Source organism: Dothidotthia symphoricarpi (genome assembly GCF_010015815.1).
Source record: "Dothidotthia symphoricarpi CBS 119687 unplaced genomic scaffold P153scaffold_4, whole genome shotgun sequence".
NCBI classification, from domain to species: Eukaryota; Fungi; Ascomycota; class Dothideomycetes; order Pleosporales; family Dothidotthiaceae; genus Dothidotthia; species Dothidotthia symphoricarpi.
Genome location: NW_022985011.1, coordinates 110,622 through 125,315, shown reverse-complemented (window position 1 = coordinate 125,315; position 14,694 = coordinate 110,622). Strand labels below are relative to the sequence as shown.

At 53.4% G+C, this 14,694-nt stretch overlaps 6 protein-coding genes across 6 annotated transcripts; 3 read left to right on the top strand and 3 right to left on the bottom strand.

Annotated features, from left to right (window-relative positions):
• Positions 1-359: 359 nt before the first annotated feature.
• On the bottom strand, positions 360-3,438 carry P153DRAFT_354015 (uncharacterized protein; the record flags this gene model as incomplete). The annotated part of the gene is made up of 6 exons (XM_033666479.1): positions 360-494; positions 553-1,002; positions 1,052-1,291; positions 1,339-2,940; positions 2,993-3,228; positions 3,390-3,438. 6 exons carry the CDS (start codon positions 3,436-3,438, stop codon positions 360-362), a joined length of 2,712 nt encoding a protein of 903 aa, XP_033526893.1.
• Positions 3,439-4,358: 920 nt separating this feature from the next.
• On the top strand, positions 4,359-5,743 carry P153DRAFT_363823 (ATP synthase F1 gamma). Its single transcript, XM_033667455.1, has 5 exons — positions 4,359-4,451; positions 4,559-5,148; positions 5,198-5,277; positions 5,328-5,381; positions 5,431-5,743. The coding sequence occupies exons 1-5, from the start codon at positions 4,393-4,395 to the stop codon at positions 5,554-5,556; spliced, it is 909 nt and encodes a 302-aa protein (XP_033526892.1). The 5' UTR covers positions 4,359-4,392; the 3' UTR covers positions 5,557-5,743.
• A 23-nt stretch (positions 5,744-5,766) lies between these two features.
• On the bottom strand, positions 5,767-7,246 carry P153DRAFT_420495 (DNA-directed RNA polymeras-like proteines I and III subunit RPAC1). Its single transcript, XM_033672249.1, has 3 exons — positions 7,172-7,246; positions 7,015-7,119; positions 5,767-6,955 (listed from the first exon to the last, which is right to left on the bottom strand). The coding sequence occupies exons 1-3, from the start codon at positions 7,208-7,210 to the stop codon at positions 5,978-5,980; spliced, it is 1,122 nt and encodes a 373-aa protein (XP_033526891.1). The 5' UTR covers positions 7,211-7,246; the 3' UTR covers positions 5,767-5,977.
• Positions 7,247-7,369: 123 nt separating this feature from the next.
• On the top strand, positions 7,370-9,275 carry P153DRAFT_393481 (NADH dehydrogenase I, D subunit). The gene is made up of 2 exons (XM_033671239.1): positions 7,370-8,145; positions 8,196-9,275. Exons 1-2 carry the CDS (start codon positions 7,468-7,470, stop codon positions 8,952-8,954), a joined length of 1,437 nt encoding a protein of 478 aa, XP_033526890.1. The 5' UTR covers positions 7,370-7,467; the 3' UTR covers positions 8,955-9,275.
• A 1,250-nt stretch (positions 9,276-10,525) lies between these two features.
• On the bottom strand, positions 10,526-11,869 carry P153DRAFT_382125 (uncharacterized protein; the record flags this gene model as incomplete). Its single annotated transcript, XM_033670110.1, has 2 exons — positions 10,526-11,483; positions 11,697-11,869. 2 exons carry the CDS (start codon positions 11,867-11,869, stop codon positions 10,526-10,528), a joined length of 1,131 nt encoding a protein of 376 aa, XP_033526889.1.
• A 939-nt stretch (positions 11,870-12,808) lies between these two features.
• On the top strand, positions 12,809-13,359 carry P153DRAFT_283021 (HET-domain-containing protein; the record flags this gene model as incomplete). Its single annotated transcript, XM_033663240.1, has 2 exons — positions 12,809-13,160; positions 13,271-13,359. Coding segments are annotated over 2 exons (441 nt in total), but the record flags the coding sequence as incomplete, so codon positions are not given.
• Positions 13,360-14,694: the final 1,335 nt, after the last annotated feature.

Genomic DNA, 14,694 nt, shown 5'->3' with positions numbered 1-14,694 from the left:
ATTAATAGATTAACGTTACTTAGTAGTTTAGGTTCTGCTATCTAATTAGTATTAACCTCCTGCCTGATCAGGCCTAGCTTAGCAAAATTCTACCAGTTTATGCGGTATTGCAATTGAATCGCAAAGCCATTCGGAGACGCAGAAGAAGAAGAAGAGCAAAGAGTACAGAAAAGCCAAAGCCATCCGAACCCGACCGACCGACCGACCCAAACAGTTGTTGTACAAAGGTTGCATGTTTTTATACGCCGAAGATCACCATCCCCTCCTTCCCCATGCCTGTTCCCATTCCCATTCCCATCCACGCCTTGATCTGATCTGATACGATGAAAGCACCCCCGAGCGTGCAGAATAACAATGATCTAAAATTCCCAGTCCTCGTCGACGGACTTGATGGCCCAATCGAATTTCTCACGTAGCGTCTTGGAGAAGAACTTCTCAATCGGGACGTCAAATTTCTTGGAGAAGACGACGGTGAGACGGGGGTCGATGTAGTTCTACCATCCAGTTAGTTGCTTTCCTCTCAAACTGCCCATATATTTCAAGCAAACTTACGATCTTCGATGTGCCCAGGGCAACCTCCTTGTTGCCCTCCTTGTCCTCCATCTGGATCTTCATGTTCTCAATACGCTGGTTCAGCTTCTCCACAGCCGTTTCAAGCTTGTCAACCGTTGGACCCTTGCCCTCAGCCTCGACCTTGCCGGTCTTGTTCTCCTTCTTGTACTTGTCGGCGAGCTCGGTGGCCTTTTCAAGACGTTCTTGAAGTTCCTTGGGCTTCATCTCCTTCTCGTTCTCAGCGGCAAGCTTCTCGTTATCCTTTTCGAATTTCTTCGTGATCTTCTGGCGAAGCTCTTCGACTTCTGCCTCTTGGTGTTGTTTCATCCACTCCGTGTCAAGGTCCTCAGGTCGCTCAAAGTACTCAGCGCCCTTCTTCTTCTTGACCTTCGTGTCCACATCAATCATCATCATTTTGGTTCTCCAGACTTGATAGCGAAGACCGTTAATCTGGGGGAGATCAGTATGTGTTGCACACAATGCATAGGACTCAACAAACCTTCTCGATCATCTTTTCCATAGATCCAGCGTGGCCTGCAGCAACAGTACGCTTATGATTACACAAGATAGCAACCTCACGGTTGGCGTCGTTGTATGCTTTGACCTTTTCTTGAATCGTGCCCTTGGCTTTCATTTCCTTGAGTAACCTGGCCATGGTGTAGGAAGCGTTGTAGGTACGGAAGACTTTGGCAGTCAGACCGGCCATGTAGTTGGTCAGGTGCTTGTTCAGCGCAGAGGTCTGATGAATGTCAGTTGGGATTCATGAGGGATTGAGTTACTACTCACAGTCAGACGATCGAAGATGTCATCTCCAGTCGTCTTGGGTTCCTTCTTGAAGATCTTGAGGTTCTTGAAGACCTGCTGGTCCACCTCCACCTCATCGTAGAAACGGATACTGTCTTTACCCAAGAAGTCGAAGATGACCGTGTTCGGAGGCTTCAATGTAACGTGCTGGAACTTGAGGGAACAGCAGCCAACGGTGTCTGCCTCGTCCTCGCCCTTCTCGTTACCCGCACGGAGCGCAAACTGATCGATCAAGTAGATGGCGGTAGCCCGCTGACGATCAACCATCTTCTCGGACTTGAGTTCTTTTCTGTAATCTTTTCGAATGTGATCAATGTGCTTCTTCAGCTCTCGCGCTTTTTCGAACTTCTTGAAATCGCTCTGGCCCTTGATGTCCGAGTTTGCAGCAAGCATGACATACTTGTAAGCGCCGTTGATGTTCTCTTGCCACATAGCAAGCCAAGTGCCTTCGTGATCGTGCTTGATTTCTTTCCAACGATGGCCTGCCGGCGGCTCTGGAACCTTGGCCTTCTCGCCAATGTTGATGGTGATCTGTTCCGGCGTGACACGCTTCTTCACACGACCAGTCTTGGGGTGCTCACCACGGCCACGGAAGAGACTAGGAGGTTCGACGCGGAAGTTACCGACCTTCTGCTTGCGACCGTCCCACATGCAGTGCATGAAAGCTGCCTCCTCTGTTTCCTTTTCAGCCTTGAGAGCTTTCTTCTCGGCCGCTGGAAGAGCCTTCTTCTTAGCACGTTCCGATTCGAACCATTCGAAGATGGGCTTGAAGTCGCACTTCTCAAACGTCTTGATCTTGACGGTTTTGCCATCCTTATCTTTGGCGTGTCCAGTCTTGTCCAGAACAGTTGTGAAGTCTTCGAAGAAATTCTTGTTGAACGTGGGATTCTCAACGTTATGTGCCGAGTTTAGCATACTTCCGTAGAAACTCGCAATCTCTTCAGCTTCCGGATGCAGGGTAACAGGCACACCATCATAGATGAACTTGACATGTTTGGGCATAGGTTCATACTCTGGCGGGAATACAACGCCGGCATGTTCGAGTGTATCCCATTTTTTGGTTCCATCGCTCTTACCCGCATCCTCCCACCAACGGTATTCCTCCTCCTCCTCTTCAGCCAAGCGGTCCTCCTCGGTCTGCTCGGCCTTCACTTTGCCCTTGCCTTTCTTTGCGGGTGTCGTCACGACGGGCTTGGCTTTGGCCTTCTTCGCAGCAGGCTTCTTCGCAAGAGGCGCGTCCGAGTCGGATTCTTCCTTCTTGACCTGCTTGCCTTTTTTGACCGGCGCTTTCTTCTTCGCGAGAGGGATGTCGTCGTCACTGTCGCTGGCGATCTTTGACTTGCGCTTGGCTGTGGCCTTCTCCTTGCCTCGTATCGCCTTGGCTTCTTTGTCGGCGGCCTTTTCGATCGACTCCTTCTTCCTCAGGAGTTTTGTGGTCAAAGGCGTGTCAGAATCCGAGGATTGCCCAATCTGTTCGGCGCTGGCTTTGGGGAGAGTCCTGGCCTTCAGAGGGACGTCACTAAGCTCCGACGATGAGTCGTCTTTGGGTGGTTTTGCTTGCTGCGATGTTCGTCGTCGCTTACTCTATAGAGAGTTAGCGCATAGGGCATACAGAGGGGCCAGGAATAACACGCACCAGTGGTTTGTCATCATCCTCCGAATTGCTTGCGTCCTTATATGTCTTCCCGTTTGTGGTGCTGACCCGGGCCTTGCGCTTCCCGTTGGTGTTGCCATTGGTGGCCGGTTCGTCGACGTCCATTTTGTCGACCGGCCCCATTCGGATGGATATGCCGGGCTCGACATGGCCGTTGGAAGGAGCCTGTTTGTCCATGGCTTTGTCCAAAGCTTTGGGGATGCGATCTTGTGAGACGGCTGCAGCGAGTGGAGGGTTAGCCATGCTGAGATGTGTGTGGGTATGGAGGAGTTGCGCGAGATGAGTGAGATGGGAAGTGATGGCGTCGGGCTTGAGGGGTGCGCTCGACGCGTGAGTGAGATAGACGTGGAGACTAGCGCTAAGTTGGTGAGAGACTCACCTCCTGTCTTTGCCTTTACGAGAGGCGTGTCATCATCTGAAGAAGACATTTTGGGAGCAATTCGTACGCGCTGAAATCGGTGAAAACTGAAAATCGAGCGGTTGACGTGTCCAACTTTGTCTGGCGCAGTCCTCAAAGATCTCGCAGAAGTGAGTGGGTGAGCGCAAAAGACGCGCTGTGATAGTGGCAGGGCGCGACTTTGGCTCACGCAGACACTCTGCAAGGCCCGCGAGAGAGCGGTGGTGGTGGAGAGAGAAGGAAAGAAAATGATGGATGGCGAAGCAAGAGAATGCTGAGTTTAAGTGAAGGGAGGACCGCGAACCAAGCAGATCGCTCGAGTCGCTTGCGCACGGGTCTCGCGGCCTTGTTAAAATCGGGCAAGTGATTCTCGTAACGGAGGCTGCGTTGCACGATCAGACTCTGCGGCAGTGATACGAGACGCGCTATTCTGGGTAAATGCACAGCTATCAGTTTTTGTAGAAGGTCGTTGCCTGTGGTCAAGGCCTCGTTTGTGTAGTAACTCATTGTTCGACATGATAAATTCATCGTATGGGACGTTCGTCACTGTGGAGCGTTTTTGGACCGAGAAATTCATTGGATTAGATTTGCTGGGGACAGATCTGCAGCAGATACAACAATAGATATGGTAGGTACAGTGATGTGGAAAGGCATGAGACGTGTGTCGAGATGACAGTGCTCGTTCTCTCAATCCATGTCGACTCTGCAAACGGTCCGTCGGAGGAATCTGGCATGTCAAACACATGTTTGACGTTGATATGGTACTTAGAAATATAATTATGACGTATACAAGTATCCGAGCATACAATCTCCATCTTCACTCTTACGATAGTGAGCGTGGGTGCATTCGAGAGACATCACGTGACGCCAAGCACAGCAACTTTCGACTCGACGCTCCCGCACGCCCGCCGGAAGAAGCTCTGCAGCAACAGCAGAACCACCACACTCCGGCTGTCGCCATCTCCACTCATCTCAATTCCTCGCCATGATGCTGTCTCGAGCTGCGCGCCCGGCTCTGAAGGCTGGCATGGCCGCCGCCGCCCGGTACGCTGCACCCGGCCCATGGCTTTGCCCGCGTTATTCGCACCGCACCCGCCATGTCCATTGCACCTCGAACTGCATCAAGTGCTGACTAGACTGTGCATCACCAGGCCCGCCACCCTCACTGCCACCAACGCCGCCGGCTATGCCACTCTCCGTGAAATCGAGGGTCGCCTCAAGTCGATTCGCAACATTGAGAAGATCACCAAGACGATGAAGGTTGTCGCCTCGACCAAGCTCACGCGCGCCCAGAAGGCCATGCACACGTCGCGTACCTACGGCCAGACGTCCAACACGCTCTTCGACAGCGCCGAGACCAAGCCGATTGAGGGCGAGGGCAAGAAGACGCTGATTGTCGTGTGCAGCTCCGACAAGGGTCTCTGCGGTGGTATCCACTCGGGTATGTCGAGGAGGGTCAGGAAGATGCTTCTCGAAGCCCCCGAGGCCGACCTTGCCATTGTTGGCGAGAAGTGCAAGGCGCAGTTGGGCCGTTCCAACTCAAAGAACGTCGTTGTCAGCTTCGCTGGTGCCGGAAAGGACGTTCCTACTTTCGCCGACGCCTCGGCCATTGCCGACCAGATCTCTCTGCTCCCCACCGATTACGCCTCGATCCAGATTGTGTACAACAAGTTCATCAACGCTTCGTCGTATGAGGCTACCGTTCAGGAGGCTTTCTCCGAGGAGGCCATCTCGCAGTCCCGTATGTTTGGAATATCACTAATCTGAGTTCACGTCTGACCTGTGTACAGCTCAATTCTCTGCCTTTGAGATCGAGGACGAGGTTCTCCCCAACCTCCGCGAGTACGCTTTCGCCAACTCTCTCTTCTGGGTATGCAATGTGATTGATCTGATTTGATTAAAATACTGACTGGAGTACAGGCACTTGCCGAGGGTCACGCTTGTGAGCAGTCTGCGCGTCAAAACGCCATGGACGTGAGTTTATCTTTACCGCCCATGATATTCAAGTTACTAACAATATCAGAACGCATCCAAGAACGCAGGTGACATGATCAACAAGTTCCAGATCCTGTACAACCGTACCCGTCAAGCCGTCATTACGGGCGAACTTGTCGAGATTATCACCGGTGCGGCTGCTTCGGAGGGTTGAGCGTGGTTAGAAATAGACATATTCCCCCCTCGAAATCTCTGGTACCAATTTCACTCGTGATTTTGGGGCCTGTGTAGAAATAAAACATCTTCTCACCCGTGCAATGTCTCTTGATTATCCCGGCTTTTTTGTCGTACTGGTAGTATTTTTTTCGGACTCGTGGTATTCTAGCTCTAAGTATGGATTGTTTGATGGATGGACTTGATTTGTGTGTTGATTCAATTCATTTCAATTCATCCCCCTATACTAGATGGATGGATACACCTCATGATATATCGTGACTGGACTTTTATCCCCAGTACCTGCCATCCCCTCCAAAAAAAAAAGAGACAGAGAAAAACGCCATGCAATGCAATGCTCATCGAAACCCCTCGCCCCACCACACCCCACCCTCTCCAAAAGAAAAGTAAAGTAGTTCACTTCACTTCATCATCTCATCCAACCCCCTCTTAATCCTCTGACACTTAACCCTCAACAACTTCACACTCTCCAAAAACAGCTCATCGCTATCCCACTGACCCGTGCTCTCCACCTGAAAGATAAAGTGATCGCGCACACGGCCCAGACGGACTTTATCCTTGAACTCCGGGTGGCGCAGACACTCCCTGCTGACGCTGTCATTCATGGGGTTATTCACAACAGCTTTAAGCTGGCCTTCTTGGCCGGCGAGTTCGACGTCCTTCTCGGTGTCCTGCGGGGTGATGGCGTCGAGGCGGATGACGTCGCGGGGGAAGCAGCGGGCGAATTTCTTTGCGTCAGCGCCGACGATGGGGCGCAGGATGTCGATTGTGGGGAGGAGGCGGTAGGATGCGGTGGCGACGGGGGAGAATTTTGCGTGGTCCTGCCCGATGCCTTTGACGGCGTGCATCATCAGGTTTATCTGCTGGCCCGGGCGCATCTTGACGATGAGGATGTCGGGGTTTGTGGAGCGGACGGGTTCCGAGGCGAACATGTCGTGCTGCTTGCCGATGGGGCTCCAGACTATGTCACGCGCGTAGACGGAGTGGTTGGTGTAGAGCTTGTCCGGGTCTGTTTCGCCGGCTGCGGCGCGCTGCAGGCCGCCGTCCTGCCAGGTGCATTCGACCTGCAGGTTCAGCATGATGCAGTTGTAGTCGCTGGGGGTGCCGCTGCCCTCGTCGTCGTCGGTCGGTTTGCTGTACCACTTCATCCAGTTGAGGCCGGCGTGCGAGCCGCAGAGCGGGATCAGGCCCAGGCGGTGGGCCAGCACTTCGTCCTGCACAATGGACGTGTTCTGGTAGATGAAGACATCCTCGATGGCGAGCGTGGGGATCTCCGAGAGCAGGATGCGGCGGAAGGCGTTGGCGACGGACGTGTCGAGGCCGACGAGCGAGAACTGCGTGTCGTGGGTTGAGTGCGAGTGGAAGGTGACGCTGAAGTTCTGGGAGAGAGGGTCAGACCATGATCATGTATGGCGGGGTGAAGAGAGAGAACGCGCACCTCCTTGAAGAGGTCCAGGTCCCACTCGTGGTTCTCGCCCGGCCAGTGTCCTGGGAAGTCGGTCGAGGCCTGGTTGCCCACCGTCTCAGGCCCGATTTGCAGCTTCTACGCGCACAGTCAGCACCTCCCAATCATGTGACTGCAGTTGCGGACTGACCTTCCGCCGCGCCAGCTCGTCAGCGCTCGGTACAGGCATGGTTGCGGTGGTGAGGGTGGTTTGGGTGGCTTTGCTTGGGGAAGTTGCGCGGGCCCGTGTTCCTCGAACTTTTTTGACCCGCCGGCCGCCGCCAAGGCCGTCGACCAGCAGACTAACAGCCAATGGCGGCCATGTCGAAAGTGATGATGTCTCCAACCACGACCGATCCCCCCCGACGCCACGACGCGCATATCTCCCCTCCACACGCCCATTGAGGCCTCCACCCGGGCAATCCGCCAGAGCCAGCCACGACCACCATGCCCGTCTCCCTTGCGCGCCTGGCCGCCTCCCGCCTGGGCCTGAGCGCCGCCCGCCAGACCCTCAGCGCCGCCCGCCCACAGCTCCGCACACACACACGGCAGCCCGCCGCCCGCCTGCTGTCGACGACGCTGCCCCGCCATGCCGAAGTCGACCCCAACCTGCGCACGCGCATGACCCAGACGGACGACTCGTTTGCCAGCCCCGTCGAGCCCGAAACCGCCAAAGCCATTGCCGGCGGCGAGGAGGAGGACCTGGCCAACAACAGGCGGATCCGCCACTACACGGTCAACTTCGGGCCCCAGCACCCGGCCGCCCACGGGGTGCTGCGTCTGATCCTCGAGCTCAACGGCGAGGAGATTGTGCGCGCCGACCCCCACGTCGGCCTGCTGCACCGCGGCACCGAGAAGCTGATCGAGTACCGCACCTATCTGCAGGCCCTGCCCTACTTCGACCGCCTCGACTACGTCTCCATGATGACCAACGAGCAGTGCTTCTCCCTGGCCGTCGAGAAGCTGCTGAACATTGAGATCCCCGACCGAGCAAAGTACATCCGCACCCTGTTTGGCGAGATCACGCGCATCTTGAACCATCTCATGTCGGTCCTGTCCCACGCCATGGACGTCGGTGCCCTGACACCTTTCCTGTGGGGCTTCGAGGAGCGTGAGAAACTGATGGTACGTCACATGATTTGGGGTATGCTATCTGCACCTACTGACACGAGCAGGAATTCTACGAGCGTGTCTCGGGCGCCCGCCTCCACGCCGCCTACGTCCGCCCCGGCGGCGTGTCCCAGGACCTGCCCCTCGGCCTGCTCGACGACATCTACCAGTGGGCCACGCAGTTCGGCGACCGCATCGACGAGACCGAGGAGATGCTAACGGACAACCGCATCTGGATCGGGCGCACCAAGGGCGTTGGCACCGTCTCCGCCGCCGACGCCATCAACTACTCCTTCTCAGGCGTCATGCTGCGCGGCTCCGGCGTCCCCTGGGACATCCGCAAGTCGCAGCCCTACGACGCCTACGACAAGGTCGACTTCGACGTGCCCGTCGGCGTCAACGGCGACTGCTACGACCGCTACCTCTGCCGCATGGAGGAGTTCCGCCAGTCCCTCCGCATCATCCACCAGTGCCTCAACGATATGCCCGCCGGCCCTATCAAAGTCGAAGACTACAAGATTGCGCCCCCGCCCCGCGCAGCCATGAAGGAAAATATGGAGGCCCTCATCCACCACTTCCTGCTCTTCAGCAAGGGATACACTGTCCCTCCTGGAGAGACGTACAGCGCTATAGAGGCCCCCAAGGGCGAGATGGGCGTCTTTCTCGTCTCGGATGGAAGTGAGAGGCCGTATAGGTGCAAGATTCGCGCCCCTGGGTTTGCCCATCTCGCTTGCATGGATCAGATCTCCAGAGGCCATATGCTGGCTGATGCTGTCGCTATCATCGGCACAATGGATCTAGTTTTTGGAGAAGTAGACAGGTGATGCTTTTTGCCATTGCTCTCTTTCGTGTATTGAGTCGCTTTGCTGGCCTGGCATGCACGTTGTCCAAATATACATATAAATCTCAAACTTCAATGCCAAGGCGAAAATGTGTTCTGTGGTTTTCGGAGAAGTTGACCGGTAGATAGGTAGTTGTTGGTGATGGCAATTCAAGGACTGAACTGTATATATTATTTTGTGCCTTGTGGGAGGGTTTTGAAGAAGTCAATTCATGGTCGCGTATAAAACTTGTGGTTCTTAGAACCCTTGTGTCTGTCACTCTCTTCTTTTCTTTCCTGTTTTTGTCTGCTCTGAAAGTCTGGTTATCGTTCTTTTGTTTCTTGAGTTGATCATATTTTCTCCCCCTTTACCCATGTCTACTGTTGTGACGAGGGTGTGAATGACGTCTTATCCCCTTTTTTTTATACTAACTCACTATCGACTTAGACTGCGGTCTTGGATCCGAGTAATGTATACTCATTACACAACAACAGTGCTTCTGGGTATACTATGCACCGAAATGCATCACGAATTCCTATTATACCACAGGATGCCCATCTCACTCCCAAACAAGAAAACATGGCTCAAAGCAATAATACATTACGTTAGCAGGCCGGGCAACTACATCACTAATCTAGCTTGTGAATAGTTACTTGCTGCCAGGCCTGTAGTCTCCTGCTGATACATGGTATATGCAAGTCCCCACTCTACCAAGCAGTACCACACCGCCAGACCCCGACCTTCTTGCACTGGAATTGATCGTTGGCTGGTGGAATAGCTAGTATTTCGTGAGTTTGTTGTGGGGAGAAGACGGTCGTGGTGGTGCTTGATGCTACTAACTTTGTTAGGAATATAGTGAGTTGAGGAATTCAATACTTGCTTAGGCTCCGGATACGCATGTCTGCTCGCATCGGTGTGTGTGTTACAACAAGCATTCCGTCGTTCTCTGCTACTCGACTGTTTTATGCAGCAAGTAACGCAATAGGTTGTTTTGGACCTTAGTAGAGATGAAGGATTTGCGATTTTCTAACTCTTTGCTAGGAGATGCATACCGTAGAATTCTGCTTGATAGGTTATACCACTAGTAGAGGTTCGGTCCAATTGAATACACAGAATTAACCAAGCCGATATGGCTCAGTCACTGCGCCGTGGCTCAAAGCTAACTACTGGTTAACCTATTAAGCAAAACTCTACGGTATATATCTCGATGTAAGATGAGGTGACGTTCCGCTAAGACTTGCTAGCGGTAAACTTACTAGGTACGCAGACTCTCGGTCAACTGCAAAAGCAGGAAGTAAGTTACATTCTTTGTATCTCCTACAAGCCGCAAAACTACACAGTTGTAATCTGTTAAAGTGTACGCAAGGCGTATACAGCTTAGAATTCAGGCACAGAATTCCTATACTAAATTTAGTTGTAGTTGTCAAGCTGCGATTAGCTGAGAGGGTACCAATCTATCCCTTTCAGGCAGAAGCCAGTGCATGAACGCCGCATCGGCCCCCACGTCCCATCTCCAGAACCCTCCACTAGGCGACCTGGTGATCTTCATAGCGCTGACATGCAGACTGCTCAGATTAGTTCTTGGCGACTCCGCGAGCTGCCTGGAATGCCACTGGGATGATCTTGCCTATGTATTCGCGGGCCTGAGCAGCGCATCCAGGAAGTGATAACTGGAGAGATGGCGCCGAAAAGCTTCGCGCGAGACAAAGTAGTGATCCTTGGGCAGTTTGGCAGCTGGGGAAGTTGCAAAGAGTGTCCTTTGGCCAGTTGGCATCGTGGTGAAGAGCACGGTGATTCTTGAGCAAGTGGTCGGTTGCGAACTCCTTCTCAACATGGCACTTGTCGCTGTCCGGACAACGCTTTAGGAAGCCCTCGCTGGCCTTGTTGATATCTTTACGCTTACGCTTGCGCTGCGATTCAGTAGTAGTCGTGATGGACGGCGTTAGTGTGTCGTCTCCTTCTACGTTGTCCAAAGGTAGAGAAGGTGGCTCGGCGCGACAGTTGACCTGGTGCTGATCACGACGGAGCGAAGAATTGAATGCTCTCGGGCAACGCTCAGTCTTACAATGATGAAGAAACCTCGTGGGAGGATCCCGGGAGTTACCAGATGCAAGGCCTGTTGGAAGAGTTTCCGTTGCAACGCTGGCGAGATTGATCGTCGAGAAATACCTGATGAATTGTTCCGCCGTTGCCGTCAAAACAGCAGGCTCGTTAGAGGCCTCAGATGAATCCCAGAGAGCGATACATCCATCCGTCATTAGTTCAACACTGTTGTCTTTTGTGGTATTGCTAGTCGTATCCGTCTGGACAGTAAGCACATTGTCGGCAAACCCGCGAAGCCTAGGGTCCAAGTTCTCTAGGACGAACCCGCGAAGCGCAGCGTCGGTGTCTTTCTGAAGGAGGTCCTGGTCGGTGTTTTCGTCGATGCTTCCAGCAGGGGCACGCACAGTATCGCCCTCAAGTGACTTGTTGCACAAGGGTTCCCGGGTAGTTGACGTCTTTGAGGTGGACGATTGAACAGTGTCAGCCATACTTCGTTGGTGAGCCGACCATTAACCATGTTGCTCTTTTGCCAGGTTGATCCTAGCAGTATCACGACCGTTTCGTGTTGTCCTATCCAGGCCGTTGGTGTTGCAGTACTTGTCGATGTCTGTAGTCGCTACCTTACGCTTCTTGAACGGCGTGGGAGCCATCTCAACGCCGAATGGGTCGATAGGTGTATTTGAGTCCAGCCGCGCAGCCTACGAGTCGCCTTTGTCACGCCCAATATATGTATCGGTGTGGCCTTTGTTCATGGCCGCCATTGTGTGGCCCAACGAGCGCCGAACTCTATCAGTATCGCCAGTATCAGACTTGAGCCCGAAGATATCCGCGGCAGCTCCCTTGCGAATGTCGTGCGAGACGGGAATCTTCAGCATACCAACCAGCTGAGCAGCGTGACAAAGAAAACGCCTCTGCTGGTCGACCGGGGCAGGTTGAGAATAGTCAGTACAGTAATAGAGGCACAAGGGTAGAAAACAATGACTGCTTTCCCTGCGACTGGTGTGAAAGGGTACAACAATATTGTCTTGACGACTGAACTGTATATATTGTGCCTTGTGGGAGGTTTTTGAGAAAGTCAATTCATGATCGCGTATTGAAGTTTGTGGGTCGTGTTTACGCTTGTCTTACGCACACACACACTTTCTATGTGTCTTTCTCTCTCTCTTAGGTCACTTTTCTTCGTGTCATTGTTAGTTGATGATCTACAGATGTAGGTAGATGGAAGGTGAGGTGACGTTCCGCCAAGACTCGTTAGCGGGAGATCTATCCTATTAAGCAGAGTAGAAGTCTACGGCATCTCTCGGTCAACTGCAGAAGCGGGAAGTAAGCTACACTGTTTGTGGCTCCTACAAGCCGCAAAACTACATAGATAAAAATTAAAAATAGGTACATAAGGAGCATACAGTTAACTAATTAGGTATATAGGTTTTCTACTAAATACAGTTGTAATTGTTAAGCTGTTGCCTGACTATGCCGCCCTTTGGTTCCTGGTATGTTAATTAACCGAGAGGGTACCAATCAATCCCTTTCAGGCAAGAGTCTGCATGAACGCCGCATCGGCCCCCACGTTCCATCTCCAGCACCCTCTACCAACCGCTAGGTGATCTCTATAGCGCTGACGTGCAGACTACTCAAATAGTTGTATGCTTGGGAAACATCGCGATCCAATCAACACTCTCACGAGATGCAGGTCGAGGAGTGCTAGCCGCAGATGGCTTGGGCTAATGCGTGCTCTTACTTCAGCACCAGGCTGAGAACTGCTCTCGATTCTACTTCACATTTCTTCTCTCTGTTTTCGACCCTTTCAACTTGATATGGCGGACGAGATCGATGGCCCCAGTACCTCAACCACACCTGTACCCGAACCAACGTTGAACACCTTAAAGTACACGCCGCTGGCGGGCAACCATGAGTTCCGCCTCCTACGCATACTGCCCAAACTGACGGACACGCCGCCTATACTGTGCGAGCTCGTCACTGCTTCGGTTGCAGATTCAGCGGGGAAGTATATTGCAGGCTCCTACGTATGGGGTGCCCCCGAGCTAGCGTCATCTATCATCTTGAACGGCATCAGCTTTGGCATACGAGCGAATCTAGCGTACTTCCTGAGAGCGTGTCGAAGCAAGTACAAGACACGTGTTATATGGATCGATGCTATTTGTATCAGTGCGTGAGCCCCTATCACACACACACTTTTACGCAGTGTGAACAGACCCACCGCTGGGTAAACTGACTGACTGGACTGGACTGGACTAACTGTACATCAACACCGTCAGACCAAGATGACATGGCCGAACGAAGCAGCCAAGTCCGTATCATGAGCCAGATCTACACGGGCGCCGCATCCGTCTACTGCTGGTTAGGCCTCGACGAAACCATCGCCAATGCCCTGAACATCTGCGCGCAAGCCCGACTCGGCGACACCGTGCGCCCTCTTCTCGGCAAAGACGATGGCAAAATTCTCACGGCGCTGCGCTGGATCGCCGGCTCCGAGTACTTCACCCGCATGTGGATCGTGCAGGAGTTTCTGCTGGGCAAGGACAAGCACCTGCTCGCGGGGCTGAACAAGGTGCCATACGCAAACTTTGATCGCCTGCTGGACATGCGCGCTGCATCCAAAGCAAGCTTTGGCATACATCTCCAGACGGCGCACACGTGGCCGGCCATCACGTCGGCAAAGGGATCGCGCATGTTGCAGATGCGCAATTTCTGCGCGGATAAACGAAGGCCCCGTAGCTTCGAAGCGCTGTTCGAAGCCTTCGGCGCTATGCCGTGCTCAGTACCTTTGGATAGGGTATTTGCACTCCTTGGACTTGTTACAGACGCGGGGGCAGGACGAGTCACTTCGCTCGTCGACTACAATGTCACTGTTTGGCAATTACTCCATCGCATACTGATGCCCGCTGTATACGGCATGGCCAAAAAAGACCTGCCCATACTCTCCCCCATCTCCTTCACCAACCGATACGCCGCGAACGTGATCCTAGACGCGCACGACGAACACATGACCCTCCCCGTTACTCTCGACATCGACACATGCGTCCGCCTCCCGCACCACGAGGAGAGCAACTGTCTGGACACGGCGCCGCAAATGCCCCAACCACACATCTGCGTGCAAAGTTTTCGCCTGCGCGACTCAACCGGTGTGCGAGACATCATCCAGTACGCGTGGCCCACATGGCCGCCGCGACCATACGTGCTCATCCAGCTATCCTCCGCAGGATCCTGGGGTCTATGCGCGCTATTCGAGCCCTGCGACGAGCTTTGCGCCACTCTAGACTCGCGTAGCGGGACATGTAAAGGCCACCCTATACTCGGCTTCGCTGAAACATCACCGCCCTTGAGACCATCACATACCTCAGCATTCGCATCGGCATTACGCCCAACAATCTACGCTTACTCCCCGCTCCGACAAAACTCCCTTCTGCATACCAAATTCCAGTTCAAAATCCTTCCCGACGTGATGAAGTTCGTCAAGCGTTATACCCGCGTGTTCGACGTCGGCGCGGGGAAGCACAGGCTGGAAGCTAGTCTGGGCATGTTTGTACGGCTGGCGATGCTGGCGGAGGAGTTGCGTGAGGCGTTTTGGTTTGAGTTTTCCATCGAGCAGAGGGGGGGTTGAAGTGGAAGTGGTAGTGAAGTGAATTGAAGTGCAGTTTTCTCTCTCGCATAGTTGAGAACTTGATGGATACGCAAGACA

What these genes read in the sequence shown, in the direction of transcription:
- P153DRAFT_363823 (XM_033667455.1), top strand. Translation starts at nt 4,393, where the DNA reads ATGATGCTGTCTCGAGCTGCGCGCCCGGCTCTGAAGGCTGGCATGGCC. An exon ending in GGAGGCCATCTCGCAGTCCC is followed by an intron (nt 5,149 to 5,197) that starts GTATGTTTGGAA and finishes ACCTGTGTACAG; the next exon opens with CTCAATTCTCTGCCTTTGAG. An exon ending in CGCGTCAAAACGCCATGGAC is followed by an intron (nt 5,382 to 5,430) that starts GTGAGTTTATCT and finishes TAACAATATCAG; the next exon opens with AACGCATCCAAGAACGCAGG.
- P153DRAFT_420495 (XM_033672249.1), bottom strand. Translation starts at nt 7,210, where the DNA reads ATGCCTGTACCGAGCGCTGACGAGCTGGCGCGGCGGAAG. An exon ending in ACGAGCTGGCGCGGCGGAAG is followed by an intron (nt 7,120 to 7,171) that starts GTCAGTCCGCAA and finishes CTGTGCGCGTAG; the next exon opens with AAGCTGCAAATCGGGCCTGA. An exon ending in ACCTGGACCTCTTCAAGGAG is followed by an intron (nt 6,956 to 7,014) that starts GTGCGCGTTCTC and finishes CCTCTCTCCCAG; the next exon opens with AACTTCAGCGTCACCTTCCA.
- P153DRAFT_393481 (XM_033671239.1), top strand. Translation starts at nt 7,468, where the DNA reads ATGCCCGTCTCCCTTGCGCGCCTGGCCGCCTCCCGCCTGGGCCTGAGC. An exon ending in AGGAGCGTGAGAAACTGATG is followed by an intron (nt 8,146 to 8,195) that starts GTACGTCACATG and finishes TGACACGAGCAG; the next exon opens with GAATTCTACGAGCGTGTCTC.